Source organism: Hyla sarda, chromosome 3, assembly GCF_029499605.1.
Source record: "Hyla sarda isolate aHylSar1 chromosome 3, aHylSar1.hap1, whole genome shotgun sequence".
Classification (NCBI taxonomy): Eukaryota; Metazoa; Chordata; class Amphibia; order Anura; family Hylidae; genus Hyla; species Hyla sarda.
In genome coordinates, this window is record NC_079191.1 from 265839895 (window position 1) to 265861160 (window position 21266).

Here is a 21266-nt window from a genome sequence, read left to right on the forward strand (position 1 = left end):
TTAAGGACACCACTAAATGTTCATCCAGACATTAGCACCAATTTTGCTAATGCCTGCTGCACAAGGAATCTCCGTCCAGAGAAATTCGGACCTTAGACCATGTTCATATGTCCAGAATCTCTGTGTGGAATTCTGCAGAAGATTCCAGAGCAGCAGAGTCCCGTTGATTTCAATGGCCGGAAATGTTGTTTTCGGTTTCAAACAAAGAATGAACCCGTTCATTCTTTGTGCAGAGTCCGCATGGAATGCATAGCCGACTATGAGATGGCGCATTCCTGTGCAGTCTTATGCCGGCACTCGCACTCGCACTCTCTGGAATATCTGCACAGAGAATTTCCATATGAACATTACAGAAGTGTCAATATATCCTAAGTGTCAGGGGGCTGTATTTTCCTTTTAACTGGGACATACAAATAATGCCTTATGTATCCTGGAATAACCAAATGAGAAGGGACATTAACTTTCCAACCAGCTTATACTAAAAACAAAACAGGACCCCGCATCTGTTTTCTGATCCATGCCTTTTCCATGACCCTTGGGCCAAAAACCATGCTTGCTACCGTAGTATTGCAGTTTCTCTAGAAAGGGGAGTTCTTAACAAGTTATAGATGTTCAGTAACTAACTGAACTTTTAAGAGTATCTAGACCCTTGAAGGGTTATCAGTTACAAAATAGTACACTACTTAGATGTAGGTATGTGGTAAGCACTTATGAGGTTAGAAAATGCGCTACAGTATGCTTAAAAAAGTATTTGAGTAAAACACCAGCCGGTGATTACTTTTGCCTGGACTTTCACAGTATCTAGGCCCTTGAGAGTTTAACAGGTACAAAATAGTACACCACTTAGATGTAGGTAGGTGGTATGCACTTATGAGGGCAGAAAAATGCACTACAGTATGCTTAAATAAGTATTTGTGCACGCCAGCAGTACACAACAGTGCTGACCCAAAATTGCACTCTCTCACTCAAAGACTATTAGGAATGGACTGATGGGTATTATACCATCTACAGACTTATATAACCAGCACATGATTTGTTGTGGCACAAAGACACAGAGTTGCGCTAAAAATGTAGTCCTCCTTCCTTTCCTAACTTTTCTCCAGCTGAGCCAGCTTATTCAAACGTATGAGGCAACACACACCTCTCTGCCCCTCTCTGTAATAAAATGCTGTAGAAAGTGACTGGGAGGTTAATCGCTGCAGTAAACATTATTTTCTGTGAAAAATGCACTGCTCTCCGTCCACCAGAACGCTGACATGACTAGGAGGTGAAAAGCTGCTAGAAAAAGCTTTTTCTGTGTAACACCCAGTGCTGTCTGTCCTATCTCTCTGCAGTGAAAGGATGAAGTGACTGGCTGGAATATGGCTGCCGATTATATAGGGCTGTGACATCACATGAGTTACTGGCTGCTAATAGGCTGTATCTTGTATGTGATTCAGGGTCATCCTGCCTACCCTTGCTCCTGCCTTCACAGGATTCCTTGCCCCATGTACTCACATTTGAATCCACCATTTTAGATGTCCTGAAGTCTAGGCCGCACTAAATGGAGTTTTTAATGAAGCGATTTGTGCGATAGAATCGCGGAGATGTTTGCATTCTTGCAAATCGATTTTTTCCAGAAATTCGTAACGAATTTGGATTCTTCAGATTTGAATTGCTCATCTCTAGTAGACACCAATGTATCTCCTAGTAAAATTCTATGAAAACACTCTGTTTAGTCTGATCTAGCAGTCTTCCTTTTTTTTCATTTTTTTTTATCTGTTCTATACTTCTTGCTAATTTCAGAATATATGTATAAATGTAAATGAGGAGGCAGGCTTTGACTACATAATTTGTTTGTACTCTGTTACCACAGAGACATGTCGTTGTGCACTGAAGAAGTGGACACAAGATGGTTTAACCTGTTGGGGACGGAGGGCGTATGCATACGCCCTTGCGTCCTGGTACTTAAGGACGAAGGGCGTATCCATACGCCCATGGGAATTTCGGTCCCCACCGGGCGGGGACCGGACCGGGTGACTGCTGATATCTATCAGCAGGCACCCCGTGCAAATGCGATTTGCGCCGATTCCGGGTCATTACGGGTCTATGGTGACCCGGAATATAAGGGGGATCGCGGTTGTATAAGACACCTACGATCCCCCTGAAGTGATAGGAGTGAGGTGGCAGGGGTGCCACCCCTCCTATCCCTGCTATTGGTGGTCTAGACGCGACCACCAATAGCAGATCGGGGGCGGGAGGGCTTTACTTTTGTTTTCCCCAACCTGATCACCCACAATAGGCGGGCAGAACGGGGAAAACTAAGAGGACTGGGCGCCGACGTCCACTTACCCCTCCGGAGGCTGCGGAGCGACGGTGATCGGCGGGCGGCGACGGAGATCTGCGGGCGACGTGCGGCAGAAGAGGACGGCTCCCTGGATGCAACGGAAGCCGGCAAGTTGCCTAGCAACATCTGGAGGGCTACAGTCTGAGATCACTATAGTGGTCTCTAGACTGTAGCCCTCCAGGTGTTGCAAAACTACAACTCCCAGCATGCCCAGACAGCTGTTTGCTGTGTGGGCATGCTGGGATTTGTAGTTTTGCAACTTCTGGAGGTCCACAGTTGGGAGATCACTGTTCAGTGGTTTCTAAATTGTATCACTCCAGATGTTGCAAAACTGCAAATCGCAGCATGCCCAAACAGCTGTCTCGGCGTGCTGGGAGTTGTAGTTGCGTACCTCCAGCTGTTGCATAACTACATCTCCCAGCATGCCCTTCTGTGATCAGTACATGCTGGGAATTGTAGTTTTGCAACAGCTGGAGGCACACTGGTTGGAAAATACTGAGTTAGGTAACAACCTAACTGAAGGTTTTCCAACCAGTGTGCCTCCAGCTGTTGCAAAACTACAACTCCCAGCATGCACGGTCTGTCAGTATATGCTGGGAGTTGTAGTTTTTAAACAGCTGGAGGTTTGCCCCCCATGTGAACGTACAGGGTACATTCACATGGGCAGGTTTACAGTAAGTTTCCTGCTTCAAGTATGAGCTGCGGCAAATTTTTCACCGCAGCGCAATCTCCTAGCGGGAAACTCACCGTAACCCACCAGTGTGAATGTACCCTAAAAACACTACACTAACACCTAATAAAGAGTAAAACACAACATATACACCAACATATACACCCCTTACGTATTGTATGGCAGTGTTTCCGAAACGGAGCCTCCAGCTGTTGCAAAACAACAAATCCACGCATTTCTGGACAGCCACTGACTGTCCAGGCATGCTGGGAATTTAGCAACAGCTGGAAGCACCCTGTTTGGGAATCACTGGCGTAGAATACCCCTATGCAATCCCTAATTTAGTCCTCAAATGCTCTCACTTCGGAGCCCTGTCATATTTCAAGGAAACAGTTTAGGGCCACATATGGGGTATTTCCGTACTCTGGAGAAAATTACACTACAAATTTTGGGGGGCTTTTTCTCCTTTTATCCCTTATGAAAAGGAAAAGTTGGGGTCTACACCAGCCTGTTAGTGTAAAAAAAAAAATTTTTTTACACTAACATGCTGGTGTTGCCCTTTACTTTTTATTTTCACAAGAGGTAAAAGGAAAAAAAGACCCCCAAAATTTGTAACGCAATTTCTCCTGAGTACGGAAATACCCCATATGTGGACGTAAAATGCTCTGCGAGCGCACAACAAGGCTCAGGAGTGAGAGCGCACTATGTACATTTGAGGCCTAAATTGGTGATTTGCACAGGGGTGGCCGATTTTACAGCGGTTCTGACATAAACCCAAAAAAATAAATACCCACATGTGACCCCATTTTGGAAACTATACCCCTCACGGAATGTAACAAGGGGTATAGTGTGCCTTAACACCCCACAGGTGTCTGACAGATTTTTGGAACAGTGGTCAGTGAAAATGAAAAATTTAATTCTTCATTTGCACATCCCACTGTTCCAAAGATCTGTCAAACGCCAGTGGGCTGTAAATACTCACTGTACCCCTTATTAAATTCCGTGAGGGGTGTAGTTTCCAAAATGGGGTCACAAGTGGGGGGGGGTCCACTGTTCTGGCACCATGGGGGGCTTTGTAAATACACATGGCCCCCGACTTCCATTCCAAGCAAGTTATCTCTCTAAAAGCTCAATGGCGCTCCTTCTCTTCTGAGCATTGTAGTTCGCTCGCAGTGCACTTGACGTCCAAACATGGGGTATTTCCATACTCAGAAGAAATGGGGTTACAAATTTTGGGGGCATTTTCTCTTATTACCCCTTGTAAAAAAGTAAAATTTGGGGAAAAAACAGCATTTTTGTGAAAAAAATTTTTTTCATTTACACATCCGACTTTAACAAAAAGTTGTCAAACACCTGTGGGGTGCTAAGGCTCACTGTACCCCTTGTTACGTTCCTTGAGGGGTGTAGTTTCCATAATAGTGTGTGATGTGGGGGGGGTTGCTGTCCTGGCACCATAGGGGCTTCCTAAATGGGACATGCCCCCCAAAAACCATTTCAGAAAAACACTCTCCAAAATCCCATTGTTGCTCCTTCCCTTCTGAGCCCTCTACTGCGCCCGCCGAACACTTGACATACACATGAGGTATTTTCTTACTCGAGAGAAATTGGTTTAAAAATTTTTAGAGGATTTTTTTCCTTTTACCCCTTGTAAAAAATCAAAAACTGGGTCTACAAGAACATGCGAGTGTAAAAAATGAAGATTTTGAATTTTCTCCTTCACTTTGCTGCTATTCCTGTGAAACACCTAAAGAATGTAATTTTGAATACTTTGAGGGGTGCAGTTTTTATAATGGGGTAATTTATGGGGTATTTCTAACCAGAAGACCCTTCAAATCCACTTCAAACCTGAACTGGTCCCAGAAAAATTCCGATTTTGAAAATTTTGCAAAAAATTTGAAAATTGCTGCTTAACTTTTAAGTCCTCTGATGCAAGAAATGATGCAAGTATCGATGAAAATTTACCACTAACATAAAGTAGAATATGTCAGGTAAAAACAATCTCGGAATCAAATTAATAAGTGAAAGAATCCCAGAGTTATTAATGCTTAAAGTGACAGTGGTCAGATTTGCAAAAAATGCTCCTGTCCTTAGGGTCATAATGGGCTCCATCCCCAAGGGGTTAAGCAGGAGTTTTCATTCAAGGCTTGATAGACGATAAAAGATAGTCTATCTGTCTGCACAGATAATGACAGGTAAAAGCAGATAATATCTAAGGAACAATGGACACATAAAAGGTTGCAAAAAAAAATATTTTAATGCTTGGAATTTTAGTGTTTCCGCTTGCTTATCTCTACCTTGCTTTAACTCCTGAACAAGATACCATATGAAAGTAAAATGTTAGCACACTGTTCTTGATATTTTTTAGTTCTACAACAAAAAATAAAGTTCATATCCAGATGGATTCTTGTCATTGCAAACACACTACTGACTCTAAACTACCTAAAGAAATACAATGTTTGATATTTGTTCTTTGCTGCATGAACCCCTTTACATGCACCAAAAACAGGGTTACTAGGCTATGTGGATGATACACTGGGTACCCTCATAGCAAAGGTTTTTTTTATACACAAAAAGTGACAACAAATTACTGGATTCAGGAATGTATACCCAAAATAATGTATTTGTACCTTTCCCAGTTGGCTGTGTGGCCCAAGACAATACATCACAAGTCAGGTGCTGTAGGGGACTTGGCTATTTAATCTTTTGTGTGTGAAGCCAGACCCCTTATGATGTTACTGGTACACACGTGTGCATGCGGGATCACACAGATCCAGAACTTGTGTATCAGGTGATGTTGGGAAAGTCATATGATTAAAGGGAGCGCTGCAATGGGTGGGAGGGAAATGGGAGAACAATAAGTCACCTCCCACCTTGAAAAAAAAAGATCATGGGGATTGTAGTCTGAGGGAAGTCACGGAAACTGGAAGTAGCCAGATCCTAAAAACAAGCCAGCAGAGTGATGGGGGACACAAAATATGGCCATGTACCATCAACACAAGCACAGATCCTTGGTAAGAATGTCAATTACTGTATAACACATTCATTCACTTATGTTAGATAACCCTATTAATAATAACAATATTTAGACTTAATAAACATCATGTGTATGTTAGAATTAGATCAACCCTGTGCTTTGATGCACAAGAGAAAAAGATAGGGCTATATGTAAAAGACAAAAAGGTGAAATAAAGGAATAAATAATTAAAACTCCTTATGGCTATGTATGTATGAGGTATGGGCCTTAGCCTGTGTATAATGCATGTGTGTTACATAACAACATGAAAAACAATAGACACTTTATTGTTCTGCATTTCATGCAACCATACAGAGATAGGCAAAAATGCTAATGTAATGCATAATCAGAACTGTTGGTTCTGCCTACAAGTCTCTTGTTAGTTAACCCCTTAAGGACCGGGGCTTTTTCCGTTTTTTCATTTTCAATTTTTCCTCCTTAACTTTAAAAAATCATAACTCTTTAAAATTTTCACCTAAAATTCTATATGATGACTTACTTTTTGCGTCACTAATTCTACTTTGTAATGACATTTTACCTAAAAATCTACGGTGAAACATGAAAAAAAAATCAATGTGCGACAAAATTGATGAAAAAACACTATTATGACACCTTATCTTCATTCTGTAGGTCCATACAGTTAAAATGATACCCTACTTGTATACATGAATACATGCAGGAAAATGTATATGTTTAAAATGGTCATCTTCTGACCCCTTTAACTTTTTTATTTTTATGTGTTCAGGGTGCTATGAGGGCTCATTTTTTGCGCCGTGATCTGTTTGTTCTCATCAGACTTTTTGATCACTTTTTATTCATTTTTTTTTGCGCGTACGCCATTGAACGTGCGGTTTAAAAAGTCGTATATTTTTATAATTCGGACATTTCCACACGCGGTGATACCATATGTGTATTTTTATTTTTATTTATACCGTTTTATTTTGTTACTAGGAAATGCCAGGTGATTCAAACTTTTAATTCAGAAGGGAATACCTGAAAGGGTTCACTTTTTTTTAACACTTTTTTTTAACTTTTTTTTTGCAAGCTGATAGGTGCCATAGAGACCTATCAGCTTGCAATGGCTGATTTCATTCACAGACTGCTGCCTTGCCGTTGCATGGCAACAATCAGTGAAATCTCAGGCTTGAAGCATTCAATCAGCGATCGGACTGCAGGAAGGAAGGTAAGAGACCTTCCTCCTGTAGTACAGCTGTTCGGGATGCCGCGATTAAACCACGGTGATCCCGAACAGTTCCCTGAGCTAGCCGGGCACTTTCACTTTCGTTTTTTGCCGCGCGGCTCCGCTTTGAGCGCGCGGCTAAAGGGTTAATAGCGTGCGGCACCGCGATCGGTGCCGCGCGCTATTAGCGGCTGGTCCCGGCTTCACTATGACGCCGGGCCCGCCGCGATATGATGCAGGGTTACCGTGTAACCCCGTGTTATATCGCAGGACCGGGACACATGACGTAGCGGTAAGTCATGTGTCCTTAAGGAGTTAATACACCCATTTCTCCTAAAACAAAAATGGCACACAATTTTTGAGAAATCCCCCCGAAAATACTTGGCTTTTTGTTTTCTATTGTTCTAGATATACTGTATATTAGTGCAAGATATAAATATGTTAAATGTCATGAATGAAAATGGAGCACAGCTGCTTTCTAAACATAAAAAAAACAAATATTAATAAATGTTTACCATGTGAATTCAGAATGTTCAAAATTCTGTTAGTCCAATAAAAAAAGGTATTACAAGATACTGCAACATTTTTTGATTTTGCATCAGCATCACTGGACTAATATGGCTACTAATATTTACTGTTTTTATGACAAACAGTGAATAAAATGCCTTTCTTTTTTTTCCATTGCAGGAATTATACTGTGTGACGTTACTTAAATACTTGGACCTTACAGAGGAACCTTAATGGACGACGGTCAGGATCTGAATGAGCAAACAGTAAGTACCATACAGCTTTCTCAATCTACATATGCTAAACACATTTCACTGCTGCTATGTGTTCATTCTTAACAGTGTCAAAAAATATTGTTTTCCATTGCACTTATTGCTTTATAATTCCTAAAAATTCATTTGTTTGTTTGCACAATTTACTTTGCAGTGGATTACATTTGTTTATTTATTTACACCACCGTGATATTTTGAATCTATGCATTTTCTTGAATCTCTGCACTGTCATTTTCTGCACTGGAAAAGCAATAAATATATGCTTTGTTAGCAGGCTGGTGAGGAAAGAAAGGCTGTGTTCACACGTTTAGATTTTTAATTGCATTTATTGAATACAAAGCCAGAATCAGATCATAAACAGAGTGCATTTACCTCTATTCAAATCCATTCCTGGCTTTGTATTCCATAATTTCAATTTAAGAAGTATCATGGAAGAAAACGTATGCCCTATCTGAAGGATCGGGAATATGTTTTAGATTGCGGGGGGTCCGAGCACTGGGGCCCCCATGATTTCCTGTTTGGAGCCCCGACTCTCCTTCACAGTGATGCCCCCTCCATATAGCAAACTATGGCTCTCCCATAGAGCTATATAGAGGGGGCGTGGCAGCCCCCGCTTTGGGCCAGGGTCGTGATGCACCGTTGTGAAGGAGAGCCGGGACCCAATTGATCTAAAATGTATCTCCCTTTAGATAGGGGATACATTTTTTCCATGATACTTCTTTAAAAGCCTGAATGTGTGAACATAGCCTAATTCAAAACCTGTGTACAGGAGAGAGTGGTGCAGTTTCCTACAGAATGAAAGATGAACTCTGATTCTTTGCTATGGGTGACTGCTCCACTCTTCCACTACACAGGTTTTGAGAAATCTCCCCCAGGATGCCTGATTCCCTGTTTCTGTTGTTCTGACAATACTGGAGTCTGCGCTGCTCATCACTTTTTGCTCAACACTACAGGAAATGCCTTTTCAGCCAGTCACAGGCTAAGGTAAATTATTGCTAAGGACTGTGATTAGGTAAGTGGGCCTTTCCTGCAGTATTGGCCTGTCATCAAAAGCAGTGAGCAGCGGGGACTAGGCACTGTCTGAGTGGAAGAAGAGTGAGCAGATAAGTATGCTTTATTTAAAATTTTTAAAATATCATTAAAGGACAAGTCTCATGGACAAAAACGTATCCCCTATCCTTTGGATAGGGGATACGTTTTTGTCCATGAGTTTTAGATCACGCGGGGTCCGAACGCTGCCCTCCCCCCCACGATCTCCTGTTTGAAGCCCCAGTGCGCTACCACAGGTCCTCCATCCAAAGCAGAGGCCGCCACGCTCCCTCCATGACCTCCAACCCGTCATGACCTCCATCCAAAGCGGAGGCCGCCACGGTCCCTCCATATAGTTCTATGGGAGAGCCGTTTGGCAATCTTCGGCTCTCCCTAGAGCTATATGGTGGGGGCGTGGCGGCCTCCACTTCGGTAGGGGGGCGTGATGTGCTCCTGTTCTAGCACACTGGGGCTCAAAACAGATCACGGGGGGCCCCAACACTCGACCCCCAGCGATCTAAAACTTATCCCCTATCCTTCGGATAGGGGATACATTCTTGTCCATGAGACTTGTCCTTTAATGTTGTTATTTGTAGCATGATTGTGAGAGTCAGTAAGTATACTCACCTGCCAGTCTCTTCTGTGCATAATAAAATATTTTTTTATTACTACAATATTTTCATTGTTTAACACACAGCCTTTTTTTCTTCAGTGTTTGTTTTCTTGGGAAAAAAAAGAGTCATGTAGATTGTATGCTCTGCATGTCATTTGTTTTTCTATTACCCAAACATCCCTCTTGTAAGATTTGTCCTATTGTAATCCAAGAATAGGCGTTTGATAAATCTCCACCTCTCCACCCTCAGAAAGTGATGAATTGACAGGTAAATGTTGTAGTTTCCTGGTGTAATTTCATCCTCTGAATCCCTTGTTCTTAGAGCTGTGTTTTTTTGTTTGTTATGGTGTTAAGAAAGCATTAAACAATTGACTAAACAGATGGCACTAAAATATTTGGTTTAGTTTATGAATGCCTTGTGTACAACATCCAAAGAGGGATTATTTTCCCCTTCATTATATCATGTAAAAGCTTTTATCCAACTTTACTGGTGGTACGGTGATTATACTTTTAACCCCTACTACATGGAGTATCAGCAGCTTACACAGAAATATATTCAGTCCTCTAGGCTAGTTAGGACATCCAGGTCCTTTCTATTAGAATGCCATAGGGTCCTTACAGACGGTAAGCAATAACAGACCTTAATGTAGCTAGCTAAAACCTATACATCCTTAGCTCTGTATATATTTGTATAAAAGAGAATGTCCAAATTGGCAAAAATCCATCAAACTAGCAGAATTGGTGGCTTCATTGGGGTATTCCTGCATATTTTTTTTTTTTTTTTTTTTTTTACTATGCTCCAGAGGCTGTAAAGTTAGTGTAGTTCATAATCTGGTGTCTTTACCTGTGTTTAATGGTAGTCAAGCAAATTCTTCTGTGATTTTTGCCCCAAGGTTTATTTTTAACAACATACAAAATGACGTCTCAGGTTTTTCAGGTTGCAGTGCAGCTTGAGACATTACATCGCTAGCCAGGTGATCAGAGGGAGCCTGTCTTTGCTTTAATGGGTAAAGCGACTGCTAGGTGGGAGGAAGATCATTCTGTTTTTGCAACAGCTGGAGGCAACCTGGTCAGAAAACACTGGTATATTGCATTGAAGAGATCATAGGTGTGTTTCATTGGGTGGGGTGGCTGATGTGTGGGACGAAGAAAAGAGACCTCACACTTCCAAACAAGGAATATGAGAACAAACTCCAATGGGAAATAGCCAGTTCATGAAAATATTTCATCAGCTTTATGGTAATCTCACAACATAGCTGTAATGTTCCAGTACAGAACATGCACTACCCTTAGGCCCTGTCTGGTTGAGTCCCTCAGAGACCTGGGGGCTCTCCTGCAGTCCCCCCCCCCCCTGCTGTTCCTGTATTGTCATTTATTATAATGGGATTGTAGTCAGTGTATTAATGTCTAGTTAGTATAAAGGACCTGTGAGATGCTGTGAAATGTCACATGTTACATGTTATGTTATCGCATGATGTTACCCAGAGGGCACCAGCTTAACCTATGACCTGCAGCTTGACCAATGGGCTTTGGATCAGCCCCCCTCTATATAAGGCGGCGGCCATTACAATTCTCTCTCATAGCACTTGTGCTTCTTTACTGAGACCAGCAAACAACCGGAGATCTCAGTGCTAGTGACCAGCACCTGGAAGGCCTCAAATCTACAATCATTCCAGTAAGTCAAAAGTCTATCTACCTAGTCATTGGAATAGTGGAAATACTGTTTGTGTGGTTCCTGTACCCAAAAACCACTCTAGCGTCACAAACATTAGGGTTTAACAACACCTTGCCCCGGGGGTTAATACCATCTTGCCCCTCCACCTACACCGCTACACCCGTGGTCCCGATATACACTGTGGTTCACCACATAGCCATTTAGCCCCAAGACAAGCACGGCTCCTTCCTAAGCATGTCCATTACTGTCTGGTGGGTACGTACGAAAATCACTTTATGGTGAATAACCTCTTTAATACAACTAAATAATGAACCACTTTTAATAGTTTTTTTTTTTAACCAAAATAGTAGAATTGATATATTAATAATAGTTTCAGGAAGTACTTTGCGTCAATTACAGGTTTAAAGTCTATACAAGTAGATAGATCTTGTAATAGCTTATTACCATGCTGCTGAAGAAGACTATAGAGATCTGAAACATGCACAGTTAATATTACCAAATACCCACGGCTGTGGGATCCAGATCATGTCAAATCAATGTAATTTACCACATGTAATTTTGATCAAGGGCTAGAAACATCAAAAAGATAATCTAAGGAAATGGGAGGCCACAGCACATTTTAAATGTAATAGCAAAGGGTGTGAATATGTGTATCCAAAATTTTAATTTTTCCTTTTCCATAAATATTCTAAAATTTCTAGAATTCTGGTTTTCATGTCATTATATGGTATTATGGGCTGAATGATAGATGGAAAACTGATTTTTTTCATTTAAGCACAAGGCAGCAACATACCAAATGTTAATAAAGTAAAAGGGTCTGAAAACTTTCTATAAGCAGTGCATATAAACTTAAGATGTACTGTATGACAATTATGCCACACAGTGAACTTTGTAAAAAAAAAAAAAAAAAACAACATAGGTACATAATATTGCTGTAATCCTACTAGCAAAGTAAAAGTAACTTGTTACTTATGCAGAACAATGAATGGTGCAAAATTGTAACTGTAGAATTTTTTTTATTTTCCATTGGTTTTAGAGTAAGTTAAAGTATGTCAATAGAGATGAGTGGATTTTTCAAAAATTCAATTCGGCCAATTCAGCCCGGAGTTGGTGGCAGCATAAGGAGACCACATAGTGGCTGAATGACACAGCCTGGATTTGGCGGCAGCATGAGGAGACCATATAGTGGCTGAATGACAGCCTGGAGTTGGCGGCAGCATGAGAATACCATATAGTGGCTGAATGACAGCCTGGAGTTGGCAGCAGCATGAGGAGACCATATAGTGGCTGACGGACACAGCCTGGAGGTGGGGCAGCATGAGGAGCCCAAATAGTTGCAGAATGAGACAGCCTGGAGGTGGCAGCAGCATGAAGAGAACATATGTTGGAAGAATGAGACAGCCTGGAGCTGGCATCAGCATGAGGAGAACATATGGTGGCAGTATAAGACAGCCTGGAGGTGGCATCATCAGCATCAGGAGTCTTGAAAGTGACCGGGTGACATAGTGGGGCATTGGGTGGCAATGCCAGTACCCGGTGACGAAGGTGGGTGAAAAAAAGAGAACTCGGCATCAGATGCGTGGCATCAGGCGGGTGGAAGGATCAGAATGGTAGCTCAGGCAGGTAGGCAGAAGAAAACGGCCTCTTTTCTAAAAGTGTTAGTTTGCACAAGGAAGTATTGAGGATATGCATTTTGTAAAACTTAACTTTCAATAATATTCTTAGGATAAAATATATGTACCACAATTTTTTTTAAATCAAACAAAAGGAAAGGTGTGCAAAAAAAAAACACGTGCCACCTACACCACCAAGTATTGATGTGATGCAAAGACCTCTAAAAGGTAGAAGGGAACAACAAATGGTTCATTGTAACTGATGAGGGTATAAACTTCCCCGGTAAGGTCCTACTCTCACATTATTAATTCCCTTCTTGGCAAGTGTTACTTGCAATAAAAAGGGCGGCCCCACACAGGAACCTCTCCCTATTTCCGCCCTTTTACAGACTAGTAACACTTTACTCGAAAAGGTGAAAGGGAACAACGTATTGTCCATTGTAACAGGTGGGGATAAAAAATTCCCCTGTAAGGACCTACTCTCACCCTATTAATTCCCTTCTTGGCAAGTGTTACTTGCCATTAAAAGGGCGGCCCCACACAGGAAGCTCTCCCTATTTCCACCTAAAAACCCTGTGAAATGGCAGTGTTTATAGGTGGAAATAGGGAGAGGTTCCTGTTCATTTTTAGGGCAAGTGACACTTGCCAAGAAGGGAATTAATAATGCTAGAGTAGGGCCTTACAAGGGAAGTTTTTACCCCCACCGATTACAATGGACCATACATTGTTCCCTTCCACCTTTTAGAGGTCTTTGCATCACATCAATACTTGGTGTTGTAGGTGGCACATGGTGTTTTTTGCACACCTTTCCTTTTGTTTGATTTAAAAAAAAATTTAAGTACATATATTTTATCCCAAGATAAGTTAAGTTTTAGCTAATGCATATCCTCAATACTAACTTGTAGTCTGAAGTGGAGGAATGTCTGTAACTGGGGAGCAGCACCTTAAATATGTTTTGCACTATCCATATTTGTTAAGTGTTGGTGTGGTACCATGGTCAATCTACTCTGATGAATCAGGCTTTGGTGGGTGGAAATCCTGGCTGATCCATGCCCGATTCCTCTTCAGAAAGGTCAGTCTCTCCTCATTTTTCATGGATAGACAAGTTCTCCTTGGGGTGACTATGGCCCCCGCCGCACTAAACACTTGTTCTGATGGCACACTACTGGCTGGGCAGGAAAGCCTTTCCAGGGCAAACTCTGCTAGTTGCGGCCACAAATAAAGTTTGGCTGCACAGAAGTCCAGAGGATCTTCAAGGTGTGTTGGCAGGGTCATGTCAAGGTATGCCACCATCTGCTGGTTCAGGTCTTGCTCCAGGTCTACCTGCTGCTGATGAGTTGCTTCACTATGCAGGTGAAGAAAGTTACTCATCAGCGACTGCAGACTCAGGCTGCTGCTAATGGAACTTCCACCCCACACCTCCCCTGCAGCCATGGCAGTGGAAGGTGAGCGCAGAGAGGTGTAAAAAAGGCCACTATTTTTTGCTGGTAGCGAGGTTCCAATAAGGTGGAGAGCCAGAAGTCATTCCGCTGCTGAATGTTGACAATTCAGTGGTAACTACACAATCAAGTGAGCATGCATTGTGCCATTTGTGCACGTGACTCGGAGGGACTCCCTGCCTCTATGTCCACCACATACTGCCACGGTGTGTCTGGGTCCTCTGTCTCACCTTCCTCATAACCCTCTAGCTGCTCCTCCTCCTGTCAGATGACAAGAAAAACAACCCCTTTTCGCAAAACCTAAACTGTGCTCCCCTGTGCCCCTCCCCCCACAGGGCTCATGTGGCTGTGAGATATAGGCGCCAGTGCCCTGACCAGCCATTGTTTCCAACATGTGTTGAAGTAGATAAAGCAGTGGAATGAGGTTGTTCATCCCATAATCCTGTACAATATGCTCCTCTACGCTTAAAAAGGTATTTGTCTACAACACCAGCAGGTGTGTACTTTTGGCTGGCCTTTTACAGTATCTAGGCCTTTGAGACTTTAACAGGAACAAAATGGTACACCACTTAGATGTACGTATGTGGTATGTACTTATGAGGGGAGGACAATGCGCTCCAGTATGCTTAAAACAGTATTTGTCTACAACACCAGCAGGTGTGTACTTTCGACTGGCCTTTCACAGTATCTAGGCACTTAAGACTTTAACAGGAACAAAATGGTACACCACTTAGATGTATGCAAAGGTTACATTTAATAGTTCTTTTAGTGCTCTGCTCACCCTAACTGGCTGGCTACTATTAGCTTTTCAGTTGTTGTACACACCAGTGCTGCAGCACACAGTCGCTGTGTAGTACACCCAAAATTGCACTCTCTCTCTCTCAATCTCACTCCCTTTCCTATCAGTGCTTCTAGGCTGGATTTGGGCTTGAGGTGAATCGCTGCTGTAAAAATGCTTTTCTGTGCAACACACACTGCTGTCTGTCCCTCTCTCTCTGTAATAGAACGCTGATGTGACTGGCCGCAAGATGGCTGCCAATGATATAGGGCTGTGACATCACAGGGGTGGCTGGCTGCTGATAGTCTGCATGTGAATCCGGGTTATCCCACCGACCCTTGTTCCCACCTTCCCAGGATTCCTTGCCCCATGTCCTCACATGTAGAGCCGCCATTTTAGATGCCCTGGAGCCTGTACCGCACTAAATGAAGTTTAATGAATCAATTCGCATGATCGAATGGCAGCGATATTTGCATTCATTACGAATCAATTTTTTCCTAAAATTTGTAACAAATTCAGATTTGTCAGATTCGATTCACTCATCCCTATATATCAATGTGTTATATATATATATACTCCAAAAGGGTGGCATTGGAATTCTTTGTCCTGTGAGAAGCTTTAGTTTTGACACGTTTGTTGGGGTCAATAATTAGACCAAGGATTACTGTATGAATAATTTTCATTATAAACCAATTGTCAGGAGTACTCATTTCTTCTTGTGGACGTTCTGCTTGTTCCTTGGGTCCATATTTGGTTCACTCTCTCTCCCGTCCATCCATTCATACCGAATCCCATGAATGTATAACATCTCAACTTTCCCTACTCTGATTTACACATTTTATGTAACTTTTCACAATTGTGAAAATTAACAATTGCGGAACCTTTATTTAATTTGTAATGTACTAAATCGTATACACCGACACCTGAGGAAATCCATAAGCAGTATTTCTAAGATTACGGTACAACTTACTGAATTACTTGTACCGCAAAAAACATTGATGAAAACATAAAAAAATGACTACATCAGGAATGCCAAAATAGAATGTGTCCTTGAGGGGTTAAGGAGACTGCCTTGTGCAATCATTGATAGTAGAGATGAGCGAATCGGAGCTGATGAACCCGAATTCATTAAACTCCATTTACTGCGGCAAGGTTCCAGGACATCTAAAATGGTGAATCCACATATCAGTACATGGGGCAAGGAATGCTGGGAAGGCAAGGTGGGAAGGGAAGAAGGCGGGATGACCCTGAATCACATGCAGGATGCAGCCTATCAGCAGTCAGTCACCCGTGTGATATCACAGCCCTATATATTCGGCAGCCATTTTGAGGCTCGTTATATCATTCATTACACTGCATACAGATAGGATGGACAAGGCTGTGTGCGTTACAGAGAAAAGCTCATTCCAGCAGCGTTTCACATCCTAGTCACATCAGCGTTCTGGTGGACAGAGAGCAGTGTTTTTTTCACTGAAAAGGATTTTTACTGCAGCCATAAACCTACCAGTTACTTTCTTCAGCAATGTATTACAGAGAGGGGCAGATAGCTGTGTGATTCCTAATACATTGCCTCAACTGCCTCAACTTCATTACAATTCTTTGTCTTTGTTCCACAACAAATCATCTGCTGGTTATACAAGTCTGTAGACTGTATAATACCTAGCAGTCCATTTCTAATAGTTTTTGACAGAGTGAAATTTTTAGTTTAGTACACGGCTTTTTTGTGCTGCAGCACTGTTGTGTTCTGCTGGGGTTGTGCAAAAATACTTTTTTTGTAAGCGTACTGTACCCCATTTTTCTGCCCTTATAAGTGCATACCACATACCTACATATAAGTGGTGTACTATTTTGTTTCTGTTAATCTGTCAAGGGCCTACATACTGTGAAAGGACAGCCAAAAGTAATCACTGACTGGTGTTTCACTCAAATAATTATTGAAGCGTACAGTAGCGCATTTTTCTGCCCTCATAAGTGCATACCACATACCTACATCTAAGTAGTGTACTATTTTGTACCTGCTAATCTGTCTAGGGCCTAGATACTGTGAAAGTCCAGGCAAAAGTACACACCTGCTGCTGTTCTAGACAAAAACTGTTTAGGCGTAGTGAAGCGTATTGTACTCCCCTCACATACGCACTAAGTATGTCACGCAGAGAAGTATCAGGAAGTGTACAGAGGAGTGGCAGAGGCCTAAATTCATCAGACAGAGGTTGCAGCAGACTAGGGGCGAGTGGCAGCAGGAGTTGCAGCAAGAGGCCTGAGCTTCCGGTATCAGCTAGTGGTCGTGTCTCGACCAGCAACCCATCTGCCGTCGTCGATTGGTTAACACGGTCATCCACTTCATCCCAAGTGACATCTGATATCCCCAGTCAACAGTCTGTGGGTTCCTCAGACAAAACCCTAAGTTGGCATGGCCCGGGAGCAATCCCTGTCCTCCCATTGCCTCTGTCCTATGCTGTTCCCTCCCCTACAGAAGGATCTTATACTGTGGGTTCAGCTCCACTATTCACTGAGGACGATCTAATAGAGGACAGTCAGCAGCTACTGCCCAGCCAACAAGTGGAGGAGACATCTGCTGCTTCCTCAGCTAGGCGGGCAAGTAGAGATGAGGAGAGTGACGTGGGAGGCGGTGTTGCCAGGGTTCAGGGTCCTGAAGCAGACACTGTTGAGGAACCTGAGCAGGACATCAGTAACGTTGATGATGATGAAGAAGCTGATCGCAATTGGTAGCTTTATCATCAAAAGGAGAAGAGAGTTGCAGGTTGCCCGTGAGGGACCAGCTGAGTCAGCAAGGTGGTACCATGGTTGGCAGTCAGCATGGTGGCAGAAGTGGAAATTCTGGAGCCAAACGTGCCTGGGGGAGACCACCTGCTTCGCGGCAGCCTACCTTCCTGGGAGGTAGTGGGGGGTTCCTGGATACGGCGGCAGTAGCAGTCAATTAGTGCTGACTGTTGATGGGAAAATTAGCTACTCGGCGGTGTGGCAGTTTTTCATCAAGCATCCGGAGGAGGTTCACATAGCCATATGCAAGATGTGTCGGCAGAAGGTGAGGCGTGGCCAGGTCCCATTGTTGGCACCACGGCCATGTGTCAACATATGCTTCGCCACCATAAAGTGGCCTGGGAAAACCATGGCTCAGATGTAGTGGTCCAGACTGCTGCATCACCCAGTGGCATGCCGCTCCCACTTTCAGCCAGCCAAGGCTCCACCACCTCAGCCGAATGGAGCTGTGTATCATACCCTCCTTCTGTCGCTCCAGATGCTCCTGCTCCTCCTACTTTTAGTCAACCATTCTGCCAACAATCCATTGGCAAAGCCATGTCCAAGAGACAACAGTATGTGCCCACTCATCCAATGGCACAGAAGCTGAATAAGCTCCTGTCCAAGTTGCTGGTGCTGCAGTCCCTCCCTTTTCAAGTGGTGGACTCTGCACCTTTCAGAGAACTGATGGCTTGTGCTGAGCCGAGGTGGATAGTGCCAAGCCATAATTTCTTTGCGAAGAAGACAAGCCCCGCACATCTTCAATGGAAATTTCAAAATTCATCTTTTATTCTTAGAGATTATGTGGCCCTATTGTCTCCTCATCTGCCGCCAACTCCAGGCTGTGCCATTCAGACACTATATGGTCTCCTCATGCTGCCACAAACTTCAGGCTGTGTAATTCAGCCACTATATGGTCTCCTCATGCTTCAGCCACCTCCAGGCTGTGCCATTCAGCCACTCAATGGTCTCCTCATACTGATGCCACCTCCAGGCTGTCTTATTCATCCACTATATTGTCTCTTCTCATTCTTCAGCCAACTCCAGGCTGTGCCATTCAGCCACTATATGGTCTCATACTGATGCCCCCCCAGGCTCTGTCATTGTGCTGCCATGTGACATGTGACTTCTTGTTAGATTTGGTACTTTGTACCCACATGCCGGGCCCGGGACACTGAAACTTGAAAGTTAAAATTTCAATTTCAAAATCCTCAATTTCTATTTATAAATCTTACATTTCAATGATCTTCTCATGCTTCTGCCAACTCCAGGCTGTGTCATTCAGCCAATATATGGTTTACTGATGCTGCTGTGCCTGGTGCTAAAAAAATGTTATGGTAGCACTAGCTGCCCTAAATATTCAATTTAAATTTCAAAATTTGTGTTTTAATCTTAGGGACTGTGAAGCCCTAGTGTGTACTCATGCTGCTGCCAACTCCAGACTGTCCCATTCAGACACTATAAGATCTCCTCATGCTTCAGCCAACTCCAGGCTGTGCCATTCAGACACTATATGGTCTCCTCATGCTTCAGCCACATTCAAGCTGTGTCATTAAGCCAATATATGGTCTCCTCCTGCTGCCAACACCTCCATGCTGTGTCATTTAGCCCCTGTATATCCTCCTCATGCTGTCAACACCTCCACACTGTGTTATTCAGCCACTATATGGTCTCCTCATGCTTCAGCCACATCCTAGCTGTGTCATTCAGCCACTATATGGTCTCCTCATACTGATGCCACCTCCAGGATCTGTCATTGTGTCGCTCTGTGGCAGTGATTCTAAAAGTGATGACTGTAATCTGCATGTCTTTCTGAATAACAGTATTATTTCACTACCCCAGCACACTCCATATGTGTTAGAACAAAGCAAAGTGTTCTACACCCCTATTGAGGCTCTGTGTAGTCCAGAAATAGCCATTTTTAATATAGATTCGCCGCAACTGAATTCGGATCAAACCAAATTTTTTCAAAAAAATTCAGCGAATTGACCGAATCGAATTTCTCAAAAGTTCGCTCATCTCTAATTGATAGCATATTACTAGGATATGCTATGAGTGTATGATTGGTAGGGGTCTGCTAGGCACTGTTGATTGCTAGAATTAAGAGGCACTCTATCTTCTCCTGTCTCTGCTTAGCTATGGTCTGACCATATGGCCTATGGAAAAGGCAACAACTGTATTGATTATTTTAATTGGAAACAAAAAGAATTTTTGGGAATGAAATGTCATGCACAAAATTATTCATTCCTCCACTGCTGGTTTCATATATTAACAATGATAAATCCCCCATGTCTTTGTTAGTGCATAGGTATATTGCATGTCATTTCTAGAAGATTGTGTATGGTAGGGAATAGCTGGGAAACAGACCTCCATGTCTAGACTGCGATAGATTTGGCTTGCAGCCCAGAAAATCTAGACTTTAGTTATGAGAGCAAACGTGTAATTAGAAAAGACTATTTATCAACATACGTTTACTCCAAAGCATTGTCAGCTGTGTCTATATTTCCATATCCAATTTGATTATGCCTTATATTTAATTAGCCCCTAAGGTTTCCCTTTTATTGTTTAATTATTTATTTCCCAAGGTCTGTTTCCTTCCTTTCCTGCAGTCTCCCAAGTTCCTCAGATAAACTTGCTGGAATGGGAGTGCGTCCCCTATTCAGCTTTTAACTTTCAGTACGCCAGATGTTGGAAGCGAGTTTTACAATAAAATGCAGAATACGCCACACATCTGAATGGAGTGGATAAGTGGCAGTTTCATTTTCATTTAATGCAATAATAAGTCGCTGTTATAAAATGTTTTGGTTCATTTGGGAAAAGGGTTAAGTATAGGCTCTGAATGATGCTTAACACTTCTGCACCCTGCAACAAATTATTGGGACATAATTAGTACCTTTTTATGTATCCCAGATGTATTGCCAAGAGACTTTAAGTAACTGACTGTGATGAACATTGGACGCTCCATATAACCGGTCACTGTTTTCAATTCTTGTTTAATGTGGCAGTATACCATTTTATGATGCACACACGTGTATCTCTTGATGCTTCCTGTGGCTCTGACTCTATACTGCAGATGAACAATACTAATGTGTAAATACACTGCTAAAAAAACATAAAGGGAACACCTAACCCCTTAAAGGAGATATCCAGTGGTGAAAAACGTATCCCCTATCCTAAGGATAGGGGATACGTTTCAGATCCCAGGTGGTCCGACCGCTGGGGCCTCCCGCGATATCCTGTATGGGGCCCCGACAGCCCGCAGGAAGGGGTCGTGTTGACCACCGCATGAAGCTGCTGATGACACACACCCTCAACACAACTCTATGACAGAGCCGGAGCACTGTCTTTTTGGCAATCTCCGGCTCTTCCACAGAGTTGTATTGAGGGGGCG

The 21266-nt window shown here is 42.8% G+C and overlaps 1 protein-coding gene across 7 annotated transcripts in view; it reads left to right on the forward strand.

Annotated features, from left to right (window-relative positions):
• Positions 1–21266, forward strand: part of EYA4 (EYA transcriptional coactivator and phosphatase 4) — a 401807-nt gene that overhangs the window by 72302 nt on the left and 308239 nt on the right. For all 7 annotated transcript variants that reach the window (XR_008891352.1, XM_056566571.1, XM_056566572.1 and 4 more), the window contains exon 2: positions 7877–7962. Coding sequence is in view for 6 of the 7 variants with exons in the window: in XM_056566571.1 (XP_056422546.1) it covers positions 7930–7962 (33 nt within the window). In the remaining variant the exon portion in view is untranslated. The remainder of the gene's footprint in view (positions 1–7876; positions 7963–21266) is intronic.